Below are 23805 nucleotides of genomic sequence, written 5' to 3'. Positions count from 1 at the left end.
CTCTCCCCTCCCAGAGCAGAAAGTGGCTGACCTGGATAGAGATGGAGGATGAAGAGAGAGACAGAGAGAGAGAGAGAGAGAGAGAGAGAGAGAGAGAGACGTGGACGAACACTGGACCTTTAAGTTGCCTGTATTGAGGTGCATCCTCCCTTCATTTCTCATCAATCCTCTACTCGTTCCCCATCACAGAGAGGGGATGCAAAATGTACTTTCTCAGGTGTATCATTCTAATAACAGTAACAACAGGTTACTGAGATTAGAAGCTCTGTTTGACATTTTGGCAACTTCATAGATAAAGCTGTATCTGTTTGAAGAAGGAAACTTTAAACACTGTTTGGGTAGAAGGGCCAGATCTTCCTGATAAGACACAGGCTGCTATGACCTTATCTGGACCTGTTTCGGACAGTGATAAATGACTGGAAAATGTCTGTATGATAGCGTAGATGAAAGTAAAATATGCAGGACAGCAGACTCTCTCAGCAGACTCTCCCAGGAAAGCAGATTCCACTTTTATATATAATACCCACAGTAATGCATTACTTTTCTCTAAACATGTAGTCCTATCTCTGAAAGTAAAAATAAATGCAATTATGTAGTGATTAATTTGCAAAAACCTTTTCTATTTGGTATAAAGTAAAGAACATACATTTCCATTATGAGTGAAGGAGTAGATAGGTTTTTCACAGTAAACAGAAATGTGTTGATTAATGTTCATGGTACGTTAGAAAAGCAGTTAAAGTACAGAAAGAGTAAAGCGGAATGTTATGTTGGAAAATTTCTTTAAATTAGCTAATGCTTAGCAGGAAACCCAGCCTAGGGGTTAAGGGATCATTTTAGAGATCTGTGGACATGTCCAGTGTTCAGATCAGCAGAGCTCAATGTCCAGCTGCGAACCAAGGGTGAGCACACAGGTTTAAAGTGTATAGTGGTGAATGTAATAGAGAGAAGAGAGAGAGAGAGAGATGTCATACCTGCACATGATCTCATGTGTCAACAGCACCCGGCACATCTCTGGATTCTTGTCTTGACCTTCATAAATAATAGGCTGTGGGGAGTGAAAGAAAACATTGTTCAGTAGATGCAGGCAAGTTACTTTCCTAACCTTTAGTAGAGATACGGTGCTTGTAAATATGCAGAAAGGTTATGACTAATGTATGGGGTTAAGAGAGTGAACAATGGGAAGAATTGCGTTTATATTGGCACCATTTCCCTGAAACAAAACATTACATGAAACATCACACCAAACACAAAACCACATATCTCCACACTATTTTTCTCTCTCACACCCACACACAGTCTTCTACAAAACTTAATGTGAACCTTATTCCATCTGGCAGAAAGCTTTCACCAAATGACCGCATGTGTCATGGGAATGAACTGGAGCATTCCAGCATCCCGGGCTTGGGACGTGTTGTTCTGCCTGCTGTGTGTACAGAATTACAGAGACCTCCCTTTATTACAACTAATCAATCCATCACAGTGGCACAGTGCATTGTGGGAAGGCCTGGGTTTTGGAACAGTACGGAGGGAGGTCCATATTTGGCCTTGCCAGGTTCTCAGTTGGCCAATTAATGCCCATTTTACCACGGCTGTGGAAAATTGCTTTAGCACGCAGCAGGCCGAAATGATGTTGACTCATGCTAAGCATCTGCTTTAAAATTTCATTCTGAGTATAGAAGACTTTAAACTTTTAATCAGTATGAATCCTGTATATATCACAAACAAATTCAGGAGAAAAGGTGTGTTCAAACAAAGGGGATGCAATCAGTTAAACTACTAATGTATTTATTTGACATTCACATTTTAAGGTTATAATGTTTTTGGTGTGCTTGATTTTATCAATCAAATGTTTATGATAATTAATGACAGTTTTACATTGGAATTACATTTGTAAAGTGAAGATGGTAGTAAGAATGATCTGAGTTCATTTTCACAAGAATGCATTTGAGACTGCAGGCAATGTTATCATTCTATCATACCTTCCTGTTCACAAGACTAATTAAAATAAGGCTCTGAAAACTGGTTTGATGGCTGGACATCACAGAGTGCTGTGTAATAGAGGGCACCCTACAAAGGCATCTGGCCAGAGTTTCAAACCCTCAGGGAAATGTGCTGAAATATTCTTGGATTATATTGAATTATAAACATGGAAGATGTTTCAGCCCCCAATTATTGGAGCACCACACCCTGCTTGTGTGTGTGCGTGTGTGTGTGTGTGTGTGTGTGTTTGTGTGACAGATTGTTGCTTGAATTTGTCTAATTTCACCTAGAATGAAATTGCTGAGTGAAAGAGTATGGATGCGTATCTGTGTGTGTGTGTGTGTGTGTGTGTGTGTGTGTGGTGAGCAGTTGGGCTGCCAGACTGGAGCATAGCAAGCCATCTGGCCAAGTCAACACTTCATCCAAAAAACCTCAGCTTTGTTTCCACCCTTCCATTTCAACACAACATGTCCTTCACAGCCATGAATCACTTACCCTAGCCCAAACATACATACAAACACACACACACACACACACACACACACACACACACACACACACACACACAGACACACACACATGCATGAGCAATAGCCGTTAACGAGAAACGGTTCCTGTCACAACTGTACAAGCCTTTTTCAATTAGTCCCCAAAATCATTTCCTTTGTATTTAGTTATGTCCTATTGTTACAGCTGGAGGATGTTGCTGATCAGGAGCATGCGTTTAGTTTCTGCATTGTGGAAATAAGGGTCAAGGTCCTCTAAAAGTGTGGTAGCATGCATCACTGTCTGAGCCAAAGCTCTGACCCTCAGGCTCTCCCAGAGACACTGAGGAAGTGCTAGAACGTAGGGCAGGCTATATAGATACAGACACGTCCTCTACCCTGCCACACATTCATTTAATAAGTAATGTCTTCCATTTATCACACAAGATGCATCTAACAGACTTTCATCTAACATAACACTACCTTGTGCATAGTGCTGGGAATAACACCAAAAATAGTTTGTCAATTTTTCCTCATATGTCTTGCTCAGGATACCAAAACAATGACTGTGTAACCTTCTGAAGGTGTACCTTCTCGCCTGAGACATCATCTTTAACACGTCAATGAAATGCTGAGTCTTTGTAAGTCAATCCTGGAAAAAAATGCTACAGTAATATGCTAACACTTAGCTGCATCAGAATCAACTATTTATTTACTTAATCATTTATTTAATTTATTTTTTTCTCTTGTAACCTTTTCCCAACAGGCTAAAGGACCAACAATACAAGCCCCTTCACACTTCCCACCATGCAGTGAAGTAGGTTTAATTACTCAGTTCTTTGGAGACTCTTAATTGTAAACATCTAAATAATTGCATGTCATTCATGTTATCTTTTTGTGGCAACAGACCAAGCACAGGAGAGATTCATGTCCATCATCAATTCCAAACAAGAGATTTGTGTAAGTTTTTTGCACTTGTGGAACATCACACTTCAGATCTCTAATGAATGGGAACATGAGGTTGTGATTGGTCTATCTGAGAATCAGTAATTTTCTGGGAAACTTTGGCATAGTGAGAGCAGCTTAGTCTTTTCCTCAATACACATTTTCAGTTGGAGCTCTAGCTGAGCTCTGAAACACACAAACACACACACACAACCATAAGCAACAGGGGAGTTGGGGTGTACCTACCAGCTCTGGCCTAGAGCTGTGTGAACAAAGAGCCCCTTAAGGAGGCCCGGGAAAGCATGGAACATGCATGCTTGTCGCCAAGACTTCTGTGAATCTTTCATTAAGCCCTGACGCAGCTTTTAATACATATTTCATTTTGCGCAAACCTCACTTCATGTCTCATTCGCAGTCCGCCTCCATTGCCTTGAAGTGACAGCTATATCTGAGGCATGTAAACAATTCAGTAGAAATACATGAAAACACATTTCCCTCTTTGTTAACGTCACTTGCAAACATGTCAGGCGTAGAGTGTGACTGCATGTGTGTGGGTGATTTGCCTTTGTTCTGTGGCTCAGCTGTTGAGAAGCAGAGAGAGAAAAGCAGACAAAGAGAAAATGGGAAGACCCTTTTCCACTGTCTTTAACAGGTATGTCTCAGACTTAAGCACTGATCACAAATATGGCTTGTCAACCTGACACCTTCTTCTGTTTCTCTCTTGTTTCCCACCGGCTTGCTGAGAGTGTGTTTGGGAGCAGGTATGTGATGTGGTGCAGTATGTCAGACATAACAGCTTTACACAGGTTTATCATATTTTGCTGTGCCCAAGTTCCATCCTATCATTATTTTCCTTCTGTCATGTCACTCTTCCACATGTACTCCACACACTCGCTCCATTGCCAGTGAGTGATTCTCAGGAGGCAGCTCTCACCCAGTGCTAATGAGAAGTGCATGTCGAACAACTCCATAAACCTGCTATGTAAGAGTGGCGCACTGTTGGGACAAAGCCAGACTGCAAGAGCCCACTGGTTCTGTAGCCAGTCTGTACCGAGTTATGGGCTTTTAATGAGATGTTTTAAACACATCGCAACGCCTGAGTCTTACCACAACGTGGTTAGGGGTGAGCTCAGAGAAATGAGCTTACAGACAGATTCAAGTTCCATCATAAGCCAAATTCCTAGTCTTTATGTGATGGAGGATGGAGCAAAAACACAAACATGTTAAAATAGTGACCAAAACATAGAGGGGGCAATAATAGATAATGTGAATGATAAGAATTATATAGGATACAGTTATAATATAATTCTTGACCTATAGCTTTCCTATAAACTAAATTTTGTTTGTTGTAATTCATTTTATGAATGTTTATTTATGTTTATTAAGATTACAAATTATTAGTAACCTTAATCTTTAGTTCTTGGAAATGAAAATAAGTTTTTTTCATACTATAAATTACTCAGTTAGACCATTGACAATGGACCGATCAATATATTTGTACAAATCATGCTGTGATTTTTATTACAGATAATTCTTTCATATGTACATCTATAAATTGAGGCAAAGCTTAGAGAAACGGGTCCTGTGAAACTTACCTATACAATATCTTTGACTTGACAAAACCTTTTTTTTTTTTTTTTAAATTTCAGAGGTATTTTATACGAACATGGCATCTTTGATACCAAATTATCAATTTGTATCAATTATCAATATATTACCAATGCTCTCTCTCTCTCTCTCTCTCTCTCTCTCTCTCTCTCTCTCTCTCTCTCTCTCTCTCTCTCTCACTCTCTCTCTCTCTGTCAGTGACCGCCAGATCATTAACAGGTATTGTGGTGGTCTACTGAAACACCCGTAAATCACATAGTGAAATATATGCTTGGTTGGGACAGCAGAGGTGAGATAAATGGCTTTTTATTGAGGGCCGCCCTGAAGTGAGAAGTGGGCCCGTCTTTCATCCTCTGTATTTACTCCTGCAGCATAACACCCCTGGTTTTCACCTACATATAAATCTGCCTCACACATAACAAACACACACTCACCACAAACACACACACTCACACACACACACACACACACACACACTCACACACACACACACATATGCACACACACACAAGTATAAAATAGAATTCTTATTGAATTTTTCACAATATGACACTCTTAAATATTTATGACTAGACTTTTTTTATTATTATTATTATTATTAATACAGATTTTAGTGGATTATGAAGTGGCCATTCTAAAGTGAACAGGTGGTCTGAGTGATCAGGCCTGCACAAAAATGCACACAATTACCATTTTTCTACATGAACTTACAATTTTAAAAGGTCCATTTCAAATTCAGGCTTTACTCCCCTTAACATTTGGTTAATATTTAGTAGTAGTAGTAACAATAATAATAACAAAAATAATAAATATAATTGTTGTTGTTGTTATTATTGTTGTTGTTGTTGTTGTTATGCATGAGTGTTCTTTAGTAACGACTATAATTGATGCATACGTACATTGAAACTAATACGAAATGAATGTAGAGGAATGAACGTTTAGATGCACTGACAGATCCATCCTGGGAGTTTAAATGTTTAAATAATGTACACATGTAGTGAGTTATTATTTAAAAAAAAAAAGTCTGGGTAACCAAATATGTCACAAAGGTTTCTAGCTTAGTTCAAAATGAAGGTGCATTGAACTATAGGACAGTTGGTCATTGTTAGCTGTGTGACACACACACACACACACACACACACACACACACACACACACACACACACACACAGTGCTCACTTACTGACTGTACATGAAGTGCTAAATGTTCAGACTGTTGCTCTTTGGGTGTGTCAGAACTAAATAATACCTGCTAATTACCTGATAGTTTCACACACATCCACTCCACCAACACACATACAAGGTGACAGAAACACCTACTTTCTCTCCAGAATCCACATCTGCAGCTGGATCATTGCTAAAGATTATTCTTTGTGATGTAACAAGTATTCTAATATTTATGTTAAAGCAAAAAAAAAAAGACAATTTAAGTATAAGTATACTAAGTGATATAAGTAAATAGAGGCATGACAGGTACTGTATAAGACAGAAGGTTTTTCTAATGTTTGGTAAATTACAGTTATCAGAAAAAAAGTTTTATAATTTAATATTCTTTTTTAGAAATTAAAAGCAGCATCAAATTTTTTCAAGTCTTTCTCAAAGTTCAAATAATACTAATATATTGATCTGAATCTTTTCTAGAATGAATGGAAGCTGGAAGCTAAACAGACAGTTTATTACAACTGACAATTTCTGAGAATATTCCAGCGATCCAATGAAAAAATAACAGAGTAACACAATTGCCTAAATGCACTGTAGAACATGTGCCATCTTACAAGATATTTAGCTGTCAACACTTTAGGACCTCACATTTCTTGCAGTTCTGATTTCCATCTGGACGTACACTTGTACCAGGAGAGCAATACTGCTCTTAGGGGAAAAGGCACTATTTGTGCAATTCAAAGATGATCTGCACTTAGTTACATTCCATAGTAAATATATGGTGACTAAGAATATATACAAAAAAGTGACTACGCAAAAGCACTTTTCAACAGACATTCACTTCCTGAGTACATGCAAACAGAAACAAAAAGCAGCAAGTGGGAGCATTCTGAGCACAGACTGTAAGGTAAAGTTTCAGTAAGACATTGCAATAAGGTAATGTGTCAGAGATGTTTGCCCTAGTGTGAACACACACTCTTAAAACATCAGTCATTTTAAATGCTTTCCCAGAGAAAGGATGTCATATTTAGACATGATTAGTTTCACACATTCCCCTAAGGCACACTATACAGCATAACTCCTAAACTCACTGCAGTGCAAACATATCAAATACTCCAAAACACATGCTCTCTCTCTCTCTCTCTCTCTCACACACACACACACACACACACACACACACACACACACAATAATATTTCTAATATTTCCTGATCCGTCATCAACCTGAAACTGTTTTCTTAATATAATGCCTTACCTGTTTTGTCATGGAGTCAATCAATCGTACATAGAAGTCTTGTTCTGTCCTTATACCTGTGTGCAAAAGAAAAACATGTACTGAGCAAAACCCAACACAGATTTATTTACAGATTCATTTACAGAGAGAATAAAGCATGATACGATTAAAACTTATTTTACTTAAACAGAGTTAACAAAATCACTATTATATAAGCAGAATCTGACAATTAAAATATTCCTGCTGTGCTGAATGAATTTGTACTTTTTAAAAAAAAATTATGGGTTTTTTTCCCCCTACAAAAAAATGGGCTAAAACCTTTTTTAAAAAATGCGCACAAGAAACTAAACTCCAATGAGGAATCTTTTTCCATCGCGGGGTTAAAGAGAGTACAAGACAAATAAAAGGTGTATTTACGATAGCTGGTTTATGATTAAGGAAAAGGAAACGGCGACTTTAACAGTACAATATTATTTAAGATTATTGTATAACGTCGTTATATTTGAGAGTATAAAAGCTAAAACGTAAAAAACGTATCCGTAAACATCGACGCCACAAACAAACAAACAAAACACGACTAGAGCATTAACTTTCTAATTCAGTCTGATCTATGCCTTTTAATAACTTTTAATAAATAAAAGTTATAGGCTTCTGATGCTGCTTCTGAAGCCCAAATCTGGGACTTTATGCGTCTAATGTAATGAGGTTAAGTAAACATTATCAGTAATGGGTCGGGGATACTGGCCTACTACTAAACATGATTACTGCAAATGAGCTACATACAGGTTAGGTTTAGGTAAAATAATAATAATAATAATAATAATAATAATAATAATAATAATAATAATAATAATAATAATCGTAATAGTAATAATTCTAATAATAATAATAATAATAATAACAATAATAATAATAACAACAACAACAGCACAGATTAAAACACTTACCGTTACTGTAGAGAAGCTGCAATTTGTAATGAATGCCATTGTTTGTCTTTTCACCGGTCGGTTCCTACACAAATAAATATAAATTTGTACATATACATAAGCAAAAGCAGCCGATTTCCTCAATCCTGCAGCCAGACGCAGGTCTGTTCCCATGTGCTATAAATGTAGACTTGCAAGTGAAAATATATAAGATGAATTAAATCAATTTTAAGTGTCATCCAAGAAGATACCTGAATTTTGCTAAATCAACATTACAGCGTGGTGTTTTTATCCAGTGGCAGTTAGACAACTGTGTTACACACTTACTCACTTACATTTAATCACTTAGAACAAACCAGCACCAACACACTGGAGAAGGTTTAAACCAGAAGCACATTACAATTAAAATAAAGCAACGGATAATCATGTTACAGCATAATGAAATAAAAACGAAACACAATTCAACGCGTTCAAATTGTTATTATTTTCAGATAAAATAAAAAATAAAACAAATTCCCGTTATAGTATTTAAAAATATTTAAAAACGGTATTTTAATTTTTTAAAAACATTGCACTGACCCCTTAATTCATTAAAGCTCGGTTAATTCTACAGAGACCTATTACGAAAGCAGCTTTTATTGAAATAAAATAAAATCTGAGTTTGGTTAATCAATCAATAATGACAGCGTCAGACTGCAGATCAGCGAATAGAGCTTCAGAATAAATAATTTAATAGAAGACAATATAATAGTGTTAAAAGGAGAAAATCCGCATTTTCCGCCATGTAATATAGCCTTTATACTGACATCCATGTTACTCATTTAACAGTCAGGTGATCTGTTCATGCACCTTTAACTCTTTTAACATGTCAACGTTTGGGTAATATTATGGTGCAAAATAAATGTCGTTTAGGTTGTGCATCGAGGAGTAAAATAAATAAGGGAAACACTTTAAATAATTGATTGTTTTGAAAACTCTCAAAAGCGCCAAGCCATATATTTTATTTGGGGATGAAAAGAGTACTTGCCTTTTCTTTTTCGACAAATCCAACGAAAGAAGTGCGCTCAATCTCCACGGGCTGCCCCTGTCTGTCATACAGAGCCAGCACAAAGTGGAAGAAGTTGGATTTGCGCAGATTTGAAGGAGGCTGCTTCTCAAAGTGAGCTCGGGCCAAACCTACACCACTGCACGGGTAAAGAGAAGGGAAGAGAGAGAGGTATAAGGCTATACACAGCCTAAAGAAAAACTGGAACACATGGCTCAATATAAATATGCATTGTTTTCAGTTTCATTAAATAAATCTATTTATGAAATTCACTTTATGGGATTTTTAGATCAGGTTTCTTCTGTAACCAGTTCGTTCACAAGCTTCCCATAATGCTGGAACTGTCAAAATGATCAAATGTTAATTTCTTGTCAACAAATAGATATTTAATTATTTACAGATATTTAATTGAATTACTTACCACTTTTGCTACATAATTATTCCGTTATAATCCGATTTATTTATATGTTTAATTTCAATTCGTGATAACTAAATGAGAGTTTACCAGCTTGTGCTTCAGATAGGAGTTTATAGTTTACATGGAAGGTTTTATATATTTCCAGTTTTTGCTGGAAAGTGCAGGCTTATAAAAAGATGATTTCGGACAGTCAACATAAATAGAGAATCAACAGTTTTGTGAATTTATTTTCCATGTATTCTAATCTATATATAATATGACAATGAAAAGACGCTATATTTGTGTGTTTACAGCTCGAAATCAACGCATGGTTCAGAGCGGTAAAAAAAAAAAAACCAACACGGTCTTTCTTTAGCCCTAATTCTGTATTGCAGAAGAAAGAGGAAGACGCTGGCCGGCCTCAGGATGAAGATGTCAAACATGTGCACAAGGCACTTTGGTGTGGTCCCGCGACGCTGAGGTGGGAAACAGGGAAATCCTCAATCATTGCCACGGTCCCCCGCGCTCCCTGTCTTACCTCTGTGCGGCGGTGGTGGCGTCCAGTAGACCGGCTCCCTGCATCCAAGAGCGCACCGCGTTCATACCGCCGATCGGTTCCTCCTTCATGCTACTCCCGCTCCTCTGGATGCTCTCCTGAATCCCAAACATGAACGCGGACTTTTTCTCTCCCTGTCAATCTTACAGTCCTCTGCTGCTTCTCCGTCGATCCGTAAAAAAAAGATACAAATAAACACAGAAAAAGCCAACTATAAATCTATGGGCGCGCAGGTGCCTCTGCGCTCGGCTCTATCGCTTCCTCTGTACAAATAGAGAGATAACGAAAAGGAGCGAGGTGTCAACATCCAAAACACGTGGACAAGTAACTCCCTGCAGTCGAGGGGGTGCAAAAAAGTCCAGTGTCACTTCAAAAACAATACGACCACAAAAAGAGCATTTGCGGAAATGTTATTATCCAAAGTTGATTTCTTTTTCTTCTTCTTTTTATTTGTTATTCGTGTCCTTTTTCAGCTGCGATGTTTATTTTCTGCTCAAATAAAATGAATGAGCCAAGTGAAATGAAGAAGAAGAGGTGGACCCTCGTGGCGGTTGATCCTTAGTTCGCTCCCCCGTTCCAAATAGTGATGCGCGTTTGCGTGCGTCCGCGTCCGCGCGTGTGTGTGTGTGTGTGTGTGTGTGTGTGTGTTTGAGAGAGAGAGAGAGAGAGAGAGAGAGAGAGAGAGAGAGAGAGAGGGCTCTCCCAGAGGAATCCGACTTGACTGTGCTCTGGGAACTCAAAGGGAAAAGGGAGTGACTGTATACTCTCAGCCCCCCTCCCCACGCCTCACCGAACAGAGACGAGTCCACACACACTACCATCAGCCCTCTATTCAACCGCCGAATCTCAAGTCTATTGGCATCGCCCAGCCTACTGTTCTCACACACAGTGCAATGTATGCAAAAGCCCAAATCGCAGTGCTCAAGACAAAACCCCAATGAAGTTTGTTCATCAGTTAGCATGGGCTGAAACGCAGTGATAGAAGAGAGTAGACACATTATTACACAACACGTGTCAAGCTGAATAAGCTCTTGCACAATTCATATGTATTGAGGTGAACTTGTAGCATCTAGTGTCTGTTTTTGGTCAAAACCTTAAAACTGTTAGTTAAACCGTGTTGAATTCTCAATTACATTAAAGTTATTTAACTTTTTTGTGCATCTTCTTGTCATATTGACAAAGTGCTGAAATTGTGAAATGATATATTATTGTTTACAGCATCAAGTCCAGAGGGGAAACAGCAACAACACAAATCCCAGAGTGCAACACGGTATGACTACAGGCTGAAAGCCCTCCATTCAGACCGCCTCATAATCTGCATTGAATTCTCAGCATTTGATGAAAATGTGTCGCTTCAAATGATCTCGCAGTTTGAATTGTATAAAACCTGAAAAGTGTTGAACATTTGAGATTTTGACGTAGTATAGTTAACGTGAATGGTGCAACATAGATAGTGTATAAAACCCTTATCCTCCCAACATTCACCATAACCAAACTAACACACTCCCATTTAACATCACTGCACGTCTCCAAACTAAAGGACACCGCTCACTGTTACTAGAATTACAATGTGAATGTTTCAGCTACTTCAGTTTCTGTTTAACACGTAGAAGAAAATACATACTGGGTGCTGGTCTACTGCGCTAAAGCTGGTGTACTTCCTCTGTAAGCAGATCAACAGGTTGTGCTCAGTCTCACTTTACGCAGCATCCACAACTCTTGTGTAGATGCTGCTGGTGCGTTTACATGGTAAAGTCAGTGCAAATGTACCAAACTACCAAGGAATAAATCTCCTTATTGTAATACCTCAATTGTAATCAGTGGCCAGGATGTTAAATCTAGGGTTACTAATGACTATTGTTCTATTTTAACAACTATAATAAATATTCTAGGATATAGCTATCTAGCAGGATAAGTTAAAAGTTACAAGTGATTTTTTGACTAATTCATAGCTAATAGAAGCAGGTCATGAACTGTGTTCGATATATAAATGTGTAAATAAACTGTTTCACACATCACACTAGGTGTGCTAGTTAATTGCTCTGAAGGGCTTTTTGAATAGAAAATGTGCGTTTTCTTTGTAATGACAGTTGTATGTTTGCTTAAATTGGAATAAGCCGATCTTCAGAGTCATGCGTTAATACTGGCAGAATAATGCAATTGCAAATGGATCGAGAGATTTAATCGAATCCTGTTCAATTCTATAGATCTCAAAACGGTGTCATGACGCAGCCGATCGGACGTGATGTGATTTGTCCAACGGGCAAAATCAATCTGACAAAGACAAAAAGATCAAGAAAATTTGATGACAGTTTAAGATAACGACCCCTGATTACTACCAGTGTAGTGAAAATAATATTACATTTGATAAAATTCTTATAGAACAACATGGATAAAACCCAAAAAAACCCCAGTCTTGTGTAAATATTTACATGACAACAAATGCACACGAGGAAGAATATCACTTCTACATGAAGCACAACAGCTCGTGCCTTTTTTGTTAATTTATTAAACAAAACAAAAAAATGAAGTGATTTATTAAAAAAAAAAATCCATTAAACGCAATGGATTCAAATGAAGCATGCACAAGTGGAAAGGCAAGCATCAAAAATACTGAAACATTTCAGAACAGCATTTAATTAATTCAGATGCTGAAAATCATTTGAGGAACTTTAAATACTGACATCTGTATTCTGCACATACTTTGCACTGTTCAGGATGTGTGTACATACAAGCTCGAGCTGTAGATGGTGTGTTCAGTTCAAAGAGCTCATATCCTTTTAAAAATATAACATTTATTATGTACATATATTTCTTAATTATTTATCTTTTATTTTGCCTTTATTTTTATTTTCATTTTTTTTAGGGTGTTTGTGTTGTCTTGTCCAGTGTCCTTCCTCATCTGCCTGGTCATATTCATCATCAGTTCATCTTTCTTGATCAATAAATCTGATTGTGTTTTTATAAACCAACATCCTATAAAGAGATGGCAGTTTTTGGCTCCGCTTAGGCCTATAAGCTACTATTCTCTCAGGCCCAAAGCTCATTTAGCCTGCTGTATATATAATATTAGCCGCGAGTGCTAATTACACACACACACACCTAATGTACTACAGAAAAGACCTCCACACCCTCCGAGAGAGAGAGAGAGAGAGAGAGAGAGCGACGCACGCACGCACGTACGCACGCGCGCGCACACACACACACACACACACACACACACAACGGTGTACTTTTCCTTATTCGGGTCTTTTTACACCTTATTTTTTGTTCTACGGTACGAAATACTAATATTAGCAGTTTGATGCATTCGGCTCAGGTCATTCTGAACACCGTTAATACTATAGTCAAGTGTGACTATACACACAACGTTCACATCTAATGATGTAGCTTAGAAAATACAAGAGTGTCGTGTAATAATCTTGATTTAAGTAACACACAAGAATGTTTTTTTTTTTTAGCAAACAAGATCTTCTTTTTAAGCTTTCGGAAAGTTAAACGTTAGACAATAACTTTGACACACTCATCATCCAGTGATGTTTATGTTATAGTGAAATCCTTGAAGCCCTTAAAAAAGGATCATTAGCATGAATGATCTGAAATTAATTTGTTTGTTTGTGTAAATAGCATTTCCTTCCATCTATTTACTGACTTATTTAACCAATCCTCACCTTTTCTGAATATATACTTTGTTAATTAACATTTAAAAACATCTATAGCTATATGACATATTTATTTATTTATTTATTTATTTATTTAAAGCTAGCATACGTACAAATTAGAGCAAAAACTGTACTCGGAGATATTTTTGCGCCCATACTGCCATCTTGTGGCGAATATCGGAAACACATAATTTTAGTTAACATAGCCGTTAATGTTGGATTTTGTAGGATTGAATTTTTTTTTGCCATTGTACACGCATCGGCCACTGTATTTGGCAGACAGGTGACTCGACCATACAGCTATAAATGTATCCTGAGTGTCTTGTAGCATCGATTATCTTCCCATCAAAACAATTACATTGCCTAAAGGTCATAGTTTAAGCTGATTCGTCACTTCCTTTGAGGAAACTTTGCTATTAAACTGAAACATTGTTTTAATGTTTAGTCTAACAATTTAGACTTCTCAGCATTCTCTTGCTGTTCTGGTGTTGCTAGATATTATTTTATACTATATTATATGTAGGGGGCATGGTGGCTTAGTGGTTAGCACGTTCGCCTCACACCTCCAGGGTGGGGGGGTCGATTCCCACCTCCGCCTTGTGTGTGTGGAGTTTGCATCTTTTCCCCGTGCCTCGGGGGTTTCCTCCGGGTACTCCGGTTTCCTCCCCCGCTCCAAAGACATGCATGGTAGGTTGATTGGCATCTCTGGAAAATTGTCCGTAGTGTGTGTGTGTGTGTGTGTGTGTGTGTGTGTGTGCTCTGCGATGGGTTGGCACTCCGTCCAGGGTGTATCCTGCCTTGATGCCCAATGATGCTTGAGATAGGCACAGGCTCCCTGTGACCCGGGATAGTTCGGATAAGCGGTAGAAAATGAGTGAGAGAGTGAGAGTATATTATATGTATGGACACAAAACAATAGCAGAATTCTTTAATCTGTTTTGTGGGACATTGTCTCCTAAAGCTGGCTGTTGTTCTGATGATACCTGATAACTCTTACTGGCTTATACATGCTGTGGATCTACCTGATTATGGAAATATAAACTTATTGGCTTACTTATTTGATTGTTTGTTTGTTTGTTTTAATCAAATACATTTTGAAATAACTGAATAATAAAACTAAACTTTATATTTCAAATAACTAAAATTTGACAATTGCTAACAAAATTAATTAAAGTGCACTAATTGATATTGTATCATTTTAAAGGGATGACTAATAATTTCCCTTTTTATTCATATTCACTTCAACAAATGTTTAACCTTGTATGTAGCTGTGGAATGTATGTGTCTTGTGTAATTTGAATAAAAACAGCAACTCCAAACATAAGTTGAAAAATACATTTTAGTATAGATTTTTTACAGTATATAGATTTTTTATTTACAATGATAAACAATGATGAAAACTTGCATCAATTTGCAGAAGCAATTTATCCAGTGTGATGTACAGAATTGTCTAATGAAGGCATCGATGCTGGTTCACTAAGTCACCGACTAAGAATAGCATCAAACTAAAATCTCTTTTGGATTGGTAATATAGTACGAAAGCAAATGACATGAATTTATAATTTTTTTAAAGGGCAATTTCATTATTGTATTTGGGCTAATGTGGTAGATGTGAGGTTTATCACCTTATCACACACTTGTACTACATCAGCAGTGGTGCTGCCATGCCTTAGGTTAGCCCAGTTTGACCTTGGGGGGAGTTTTACCCATCATTAGAGTGACAGCTCGTCATGCACATTTAACTCTCATGTGGCGGTGTTTTTTATAAGCTGCTCTGAATAAAGGTGTTTCAAAAGTTACATTTACATTAAATACATCAAAAATGTTTTTAACGTAAACATTTATAAAACAAAAACAAAATAAAAAAAACAAAATAACAAAAATAAAGTAAAATAAATACATAATCTACAGGACCACTACTTCATGGTCCTCATGGATTGCCATAAAGAAGAAACATTAAAACAATAACAAAAAAACAAAACAAAGAAACAATAAAATTTCATGTAAACATAACATGCACATGCCAAGATGACGGTTGTCCCACTTCAGACTTGGCTGTCTGACCAATCGTGGGTTTGAGAGCTTGTCAAAGAATGTATTGTGCAAAACAGATGCATGTTGCTTTATTTTTTGTTTTGTTTTTTTTTATACATTTTATATATGTGCATATTTTGGATGTTCATCCAAAATACCTACCCACCTAATCACATAATCACACCACATCCTGTCCTACCTTCTGTGCCCACCAACTTCAACCACTTCAAATTTAAACTTGGTTTACCCTGTCTGCGATAATGTGTCTGATAATCTGTACTGCTGCTACTCTTGGATATTGGGTTCTTGTGATCATAGCAGGACGTTTGGGAATCTAGTGCACGGACGCTTTTCTCCTGGGATTTCGACAGAACACCTTGGTTTCCTCGTTCCACCGACACAAGAATCCTTTACAGCTAAAACTGTACATTTGTTTTACACACACACACACACACACACACACACACACACACACACACACACACACAATAGAAGCAGGTCATGAACTGTGTTCGATATATAAATGTGTAAATAAACTGTTTCACACATCACACTAGGTGTGCTAGTTAATTGCTCTGAAGGGCTTTTTGAATAGAAAATGTGCGTTTTCTTTGTAATGACAGTTGTATGTTTGCTTAAATTGGAATAAGCCGATCTTCAGAGTCATGCGTTAATACTGGCAGAATAATGAAATTGCAAATGGATCGAGAGATTTAATCGAATCCTGTTCAATTCTATAGATCTCAAGGGGTAAAACGGTGTCATGACGCAGCCGATCGGACGTGATGTGATTTGTCCAACGGGCAAAATCAATCTAACAATGACAAAAAGATCAAGAAAATTTGATGACAGTTTAAGATAACGACCCCTGATTACTACCAGTGTAGTGAAAATAATATTACATTTGATAAAATTCTTATAAAACAACATGGATAAAACCCAGAAAAACCCCAGTCTTGTGTAAATATTTACATGACAACAAATGCACACGAGGAAGAATATCACTTCTACATGAAGCACAACAGCTCGTGCCTTTTTTGTTAATTTATTAAACAAAAAAAAATAATTAAGCGATTTATTAAAAAAATCCATTAAACGCAATGGATTCCAATGAAACATGCACAAGTGGAAAGGCAAGCATCAAAAATACTGAAACATTTCAGAACAGCATTTGCAATTAATACAGATGCTGAAAATCATTTGAGGAACTTTAAATACTGACATCTGGAGGAAACTCTTGAGCAGAACAAGTGACAACACACATTCTTGCCTTACCCTGAGCATATATTAATAGTCACCAATTCCTGTCCATTTATGGTCATACAAGCCACCAACCCATCAACCAAGGTTAGTTGGGTTAGCTGAGTGAGGTGACATGGGCATGAGGAGATCTGGGCAACCTAGACATGGCAAGCAGGCAAGGGGTGCCAGGTGGTTCAAGCAGGGCCATGGAAAGCTACACGAGTCAGGCTGAGCAGGGCAGGCTGTGGGGTGGGCTGTAGGGGCAACCAGATCGAGCAAGCTGGGTAGGCTAGGATGAGTGGCAGGCTGATGCAGACAATGTGATGTAAGGTGTATTTAAGTATGTAAGAAATTACAGATTGTACGCACCCAGATTTCAAAGTACTTTATGTATTTTGTCACTGTTATGCTGAAATAAACTTCTTCAAGATCTTCGCCCTCACTGTTTCATTTTCTCATTGGAAAGCCACCAAGCAAGGGAAGAAAAACTTTCATGCTGTTTTTTTATTTAGGGAACACCATTGTTTTAAAAAAAAAATCTAGAGTAGGAAATTTTAATGTAGAGTAGAGTTTATAGAGCATAAGCAGGAGGAGTTGTTATTCTGTACATTTCTGTTTAAGATTCTAAGAGAACTGAATCAAACTGCCGCAATGTGGTGACGTGTATGAGTTTTAGTTTCTAAAGTAATTGAAGCAAAGTGCTTATGTTTATCGGTTTCTAAAGTAACTAAAACTTGTTGTGCGGATGTTAGAATTTTGTTAAGATTCTAAAGTAACTAAATCAGCCCGATGCAGTGTGGCAGCAGAATTCTAACTAAAAAGTTTTGAAAGTAACTGAAACTGATGATAGTGTAGAGGGCCTAATGCACCCCAGTTCTGTAAAGTTTTAAACAATAACCCGACATAGTGTGGTTTTGTCTGACATACTGTGAAAGTGTTTTAAACTTCCATTTTAAATTAAAGTACTGTGGCTAATATTTAAAATATAACACAAAAAAACAAACAATGTGATTTTGTCTGACATACTGTGACTGTTATATTTTTAACTGTTAGTTGTAAGTGTTACTGATTGTGAGTTGTGACTGTTACTGTAGTTGAACTTGAGGCCCAATGGAGTGTGAATTTTCATTAAATTTCCAGAAACTTTCCTTGGTAATGTGAGGAAATTTGGAATTAGGTGAGGAATTAATTAGAAATTTGGAGAAATGAAAATAAACTATATCATATACAAACATTAATATAAACATTTTGTTTGGACATAAGCTGAAATGCATTCAATCTAATAAATTATTTTTTTAAATAACATTTTGACAACACTGGCTGAGTTGAAATGTGTCCACACAAAAGATGGTGTGTGTGGCATAGTTCTGTAGAATAAGATAAACAAGCAAACCATAACCTAGTATATACAATTGTTCAGTCAAAATTCTGGACAAATTACAATTTTTTATGTTTTTGAAAGAAGTATTAGAATTAAAAAATAATTTCAAAGATAAAGGAGTAAAAAGCAGTAATATTGTGAAATACTATTACAATTTTAATTTTAATATTTATTAAGCAAAAAATCCTGAACAAAATTATAACCTGTTCTAAAGAATTATTAGGAGCACAACAGCTCAAAATTGATGAGAAAGAAGCATATTAGAATGATTTCTGTAGGATCATGTGACACTGAAGACTGGTGTAATGGCTGATGAAAATTCAGCTTTGCATCACAGAAATACATTATAACATTAAAAATACTGGAGTTGTGAATGTAATGGGTATCTTAAAGTAACTAGATACCTAGATAGGCTCTCAAGGAATGTTTCATGCAATATAGAACATTGTTTATAAGTTGGCTATTTCTAAGTTTGAAAATTATACCAAAATGCCCAAGAACAAAAAAGGCAAGCAGTTCTTGCCTTATAGGAAGACTCTAGATACATTAAAGGCCGAAAATAAGCAACTGCAATCTAGTGATGGGATAAAAAAAAATTAAAAAATTACAAGGTTAGTGAAATAATCTGGAAAGAAGAATAGGTCAGGATGCAGAATGAGACTGCACACTTTAGAACTAACAACAGCATGCTTAATTCATCTGGGAAAACAGTGTTCAAAGATTTTGAGGAAGAAAAGGTTGCTTGTCAATTTCTAATAAAAAATGGCACAACTGAGAAAAACACCAGTAAGACATCTGTATTTGGCACATTGTGGAACCAGGTTCCTGAAATGCTGAATAGTTAAAAAAAAGTTGGAAAGAGATTCTATGTCAGTCAGTAGTCAATTCACTCGACTACATCTATGCATGCTAGTGAAGTAGGGGAAGAACCAGTGACCTTTACTATGGTCACAGGATTTAATCCTAATGAATTTGAAGCTGTTTTTTAAAAAAACTTGGAGCAATATACTGAGATTTACAAATTTACAGGTGTTATGTCATTTAACTGGGATAAAATATATGATGTGCACAACCCACAACCTGGTAAGGGATGGTTTCACATGGATCAATTAATATCATTAAAAAATCTGATGGCAATCATAAGGCAAATGTCTATTGTATGTGTTTATAATGTTTCCTGTGTTGTGTGTAAAAAAAGGATGGGGCGGGGGTATAAAGCCACTTGTTTTCAAGTGTTTTTCAGATTCACTAACCAAAAAGAAATGAAGATGTGGGGATGGTCAAGGATGGCAGCTCTTCTGAGAGCATTAAAGATACAAGAGTGCCCAATGCTATCCTAAAGTGCTAATCAATGACCTACAATGGATCCATGTTCCAGTCCTGGTGAATCGTACAGCATGGTCTCCAGTAACAGATGAACAGTGCCACGGAGAGAGTGACAGGAATGTGTAAGGTCTTCTTGAGAACAGCATTCCTGAGGAATCACAGTGCTGTTGCAACCAGTTCATTCACAGACCACCTGAGAGAACATCTTTAATTAAATCATCCCAAGGAACAAGTGCTTGAAAAAATTCCAGGCATGGACAATTTGGGATATTAATATGTAATAACATAAGAATATGTTAATGGAAAGAAAGGACCTACCCAGGTTTATCACTCAGCTACTATCAGGAGAATGGTTAGGACTGGACTACAAAACTCCATTTGGTTTTATCTGCAAGTGTGATCTCTTGGAAAAACAGCCATTATGTGGAGCACCCCACACTAACTTTGACGCTTATGAAATCAACAGATGTCCACAATAACTTAACAAGAGTTTTAGTTTCAGACAGGAGAACGTCACCACAACTCTCAATCACTTTTCTATCTTTGTTAATGATAACCAGACACTTTGCTTGATTAATGATACCTCATTATGTGTAATACCAGAGACTGAGCCTGATCCATAAGAAAATATTACTTCCCATATGTAAATTTCACCCTACATACAATGTCATTGAATCCAGAGGAACAACTATTCTTTGTGGAAGATATCCCAGAATTTGATTTTAAGTTACCAAAATTGGATAATATGGTAATGTCACTGATTCACTCACTCACTCTCACTCATTTTCTAAAGCTTATCCGAACTACCTCGGGTCACGGGGAGCCTGTGCCTATCTCAGGCGTCATCGGGCATCAAGGCAGGATACACCCTGGACGGAGTGCCAACCCATCACAGGGCACACACACACTCTCATTCACTCACGCAATCACACACTACGGACAATTTTCCAGATATGCCAATCAACCTACCATGCATGTCTTTGGACCGGGGGAGGAAACCGGAGTACCCGGAGGAAACCCCAGAGGCACGGGGAGAACATGCAAACTCCACACACACAAGGCGGAGGTGGGAATCGAAACCCCAACCCTGGAGGTGTGAGGCGAACGTGCTAACCACTAAGCCATCGTGCCCCCAGTCACTGATTCAAATAAAGGATAACCATATTGTCAAAGCTCATCAAGCTTTTTTGTTGACTAAACAAATGCATGATTGTCACTTATGTATCGTCTACTCTGATGTAACTTTCAAAACTGCTGTTTGTGTATGCAACTTGTGTATGCATTTTTTGTCAATGCATTTTATTATGCTGTATGTGTTCCATATAGAGATGTCAGATTGCGAATAATTCAATCATCAATGTGGAACATTCCCATTGGCTTTGATGGTTTCTGTATATATCTGTACCAAACTCAATAAATACTTCACACAGACCCAAATTTTAAGAAGAAAATCAGTGATAAGTTTGCCTTATGGAATAGTGCTATAACCAGTGTGCATGAGGTGAAGTTTCAGTGACAGGTAAGATTCTCTGAGGGCCGAAAGAGAACAACCTAGACATGGCCTCACTGGCACTGGGTACCTGCCCAAGAAGGAAGGCGTAATCTGTGTAAAGGAAGTGATGTCATGCTTCAGGGCCAAAAGGGGCGACTGTAAGAAATTTCACATTATATGCACCCAGATTCCACTCCAAGATACACATTAGAAAGAGTTCATTCCCAAAAAGGCTTAAGTATAATAAGGCAATACGTTCAAAACTCTAAATGAATAACCTTTATAACTTGTTAGTATGGGAGCAGCAGCAAAACATCATGGACCGTCATTAAAAAAGGGTATACATAACCGTGATTACCATTTAAAGTGACCATTTGGGTGATAACACCTGTAGCAATAACAAACCAAGGTGTACGTGACCATTGTTAACACTTAAAGACATCAAGATAGACTACTTTCACCCAGCCATTTGGGAAATACACAATTCTTACAATTAAGATCTTTGCCCTCATCGTTTTATTTTCTTACACATGTATTACTGCAACATAAAATTTTGTCTCAACAAATACATCTTATATCATACAGAACAACAAAGCGGATGGAATTAAATACTTATTGCTCAATACTTTTCCTATCCAAAAAAATATCGGATTGAGTAAAAGATCTAACATGTTTTAATGGTTGCTAAGTTAAAAGAGTATTTCCAATTTATATAATAATAACAATTAAATTAGCTATACATACAGTACATGCTGTATTGATTGGTCTATGTTGTACATTTTAATGGTTACCAAGTTACAAGTGTATTTTCACTCGATTGGTTGTTTAAACAAAACAAAACAACAAAAAAAAAAACCCTTAGACTTAACTTAAAACTTAGACAAAAAATCGTGTCTGAAACTACCATCTGGAGGAAAACGTGAAATATCTCATACTCACATTCACCTTTATGAAAACCTGCTTCAGAGTGCTCTGGACCTTAGACTGGGACAAAGGTTCATCTTCCACCAACAGGACATTTACCCTAAGCACACTTTCCAGATGCACCGTATATATATGTATCGTCAGCTCACATTTTGCATCATTGTGCAGTTGGGTGTTTTGAGCATATTTAACGTCCCATGGAGCACCACCAACTTCATGAATAAAATTATGAAAAAACATTGCAACTCAAGGTGAGACGGCAGAAGCTGCTCACAGGAAAAGCTTAACCCAGACACTCCACAAAGCTGGGCTTTAAAGAAGAGGAAAAAAGCAAGCATATTTAATTGCCAATAGTAGCCCAATCAATATACGTTACTATGAACAATAATCATTGATTATTAACAATTACACAGTTAAGGCTACTTTTGAAAAATTCTTTGTATGTTGCACTTATATAGTAATTTTTATTGAAGGCAGAATTTAGGCTGGTTAAATGGAACAATGTGATTTGACAATAGCATTTTGTCCCATACTATATAAAAATCAGTTTCATTACAATTAGATCAAATGCATCTAAATTGTTTATTGTTGGTCTAAAGAACACAAATCACACAAATCAGCTTGTAAACTTTGGAAAAAAGGTCTCATTTATCAAGCTGGATATGGATGGATTTATTCATCAATCATTAGTAGTTGTATCTATCTGTAGTATGCTGTATATGCCCTAGTGTGCTGTGGACCAACAACAGACTTCCTATAAAACAAAACCTCCTGCTTTTCCAGTATGGCATCAGAGAGGGCACACAAACACTTTGCATTAAAAAAAAAAAAAAAAAAAAAAAAACAACCAACAAACATCCCTGTTATCAGCTTAAGAATCAGATGATCTTCTGCAGGATTGGACCGGTTGGACTGGCCTTCTTTCCTCACAGGCATCAGTGAGCCTTGGGTGTCTTTTCGTTCAAGCACTTTTGGTAGGTACTAACCACTGCATAATGGGTATAGCCCACAAGACCTGCTGTTTTAGAGATGCCCAGTTATCTATTCATCACAATTTGTCCCTTGTCAAAGTCAATCAGGTCCATCCAGTTACCCATTTTCCCTGTTTTCTCTCACTAATATATCCCAACCTTTGAATGGTGCCATTGCAAAAAGATAAATTAATGATATTCACGTTGCCACTCAGTGGTTTTAATGTTATGGCTGATCAGGATAAATGCACGTGTACAAGGTAAATCTAGGGATAGATATACAGTATTTTAAATTTTAAGTTAATCTATTTAAAGTAATTTTAAACTTTAATTGTATATATTCATTTATTTTTATCCTTATTTTTTCTTCTTATTATATATTTATTTCTGTTTCTCTCTCTTCTGTTTCCATACTTCTGTAAAGCTGCTTTGAGAT

At 37.0% G+C, this 23805-nt stretch overlaps 1 protein-coding gene across 3 annotated transcripts in view; it reads right to left on the bottom strand.

The window, feature by feature from the left end:
- Window positions 1–11010, bottom strand: part of ebf1a (EBF transcription factor 1a) — a 101949-nt gene extending 90939 nt beyond the window's left edge. Inside the window, exons 1-5 of one of the 3 annotated variants that reach the window (XM_060885325.1) lie at window positions 10320–11010; window positions 9367–9523; window positions 8361–8424; window positions 7435–7490; window positions 972–1045 (exon numbers count right to left, since the gene is read on the bottom strand). In XM_060885325.1, coding sequence (XP_060741308.1) covers window positions 972–1045; window positions 7435–7490; window positions 8361–8424; window positions 9367–9523; window positions 10320–10450 — 482 coding nt within the window. In that variant the 5' untranslated portion in view covers window positions 10451–11010. The remainder of the gene's footprint in view (window positions 1–971; window positions 1046–7434; window positions 7491–8360; window positions 8425–9366; window positions 9524–10319) is intronic. The other 2 variants (XM_060885326.1, XM_060885324.1) reach the window with 2 other exon arrangements.
- Between the last annotated feature and the right edge of the window lie 12795 nt (window positions 11011–23805).

The sequence above is a fragment of the Tachysurus vachellii genome, chromosome 13, assembly GCF_030014155.1.
Source record: "Tachysurus vachellii isolate PV-2020 chromosome 13, HZAU_Pvac_v1, whole genome shotgun sequence".
In the NCBI taxonomy this organism is placed as follows: domain Eukaryota; kingdom Metazoa; phylum Chordata; class Actinopteri; order Siluriformes; family Bagridae; genus Tachysurus; species Tachysurus vachellii.
Note: the sequence above shows the minus strand (reverse complement) of the source record. Positions and strands in the feature narration are given on the sequence as shown.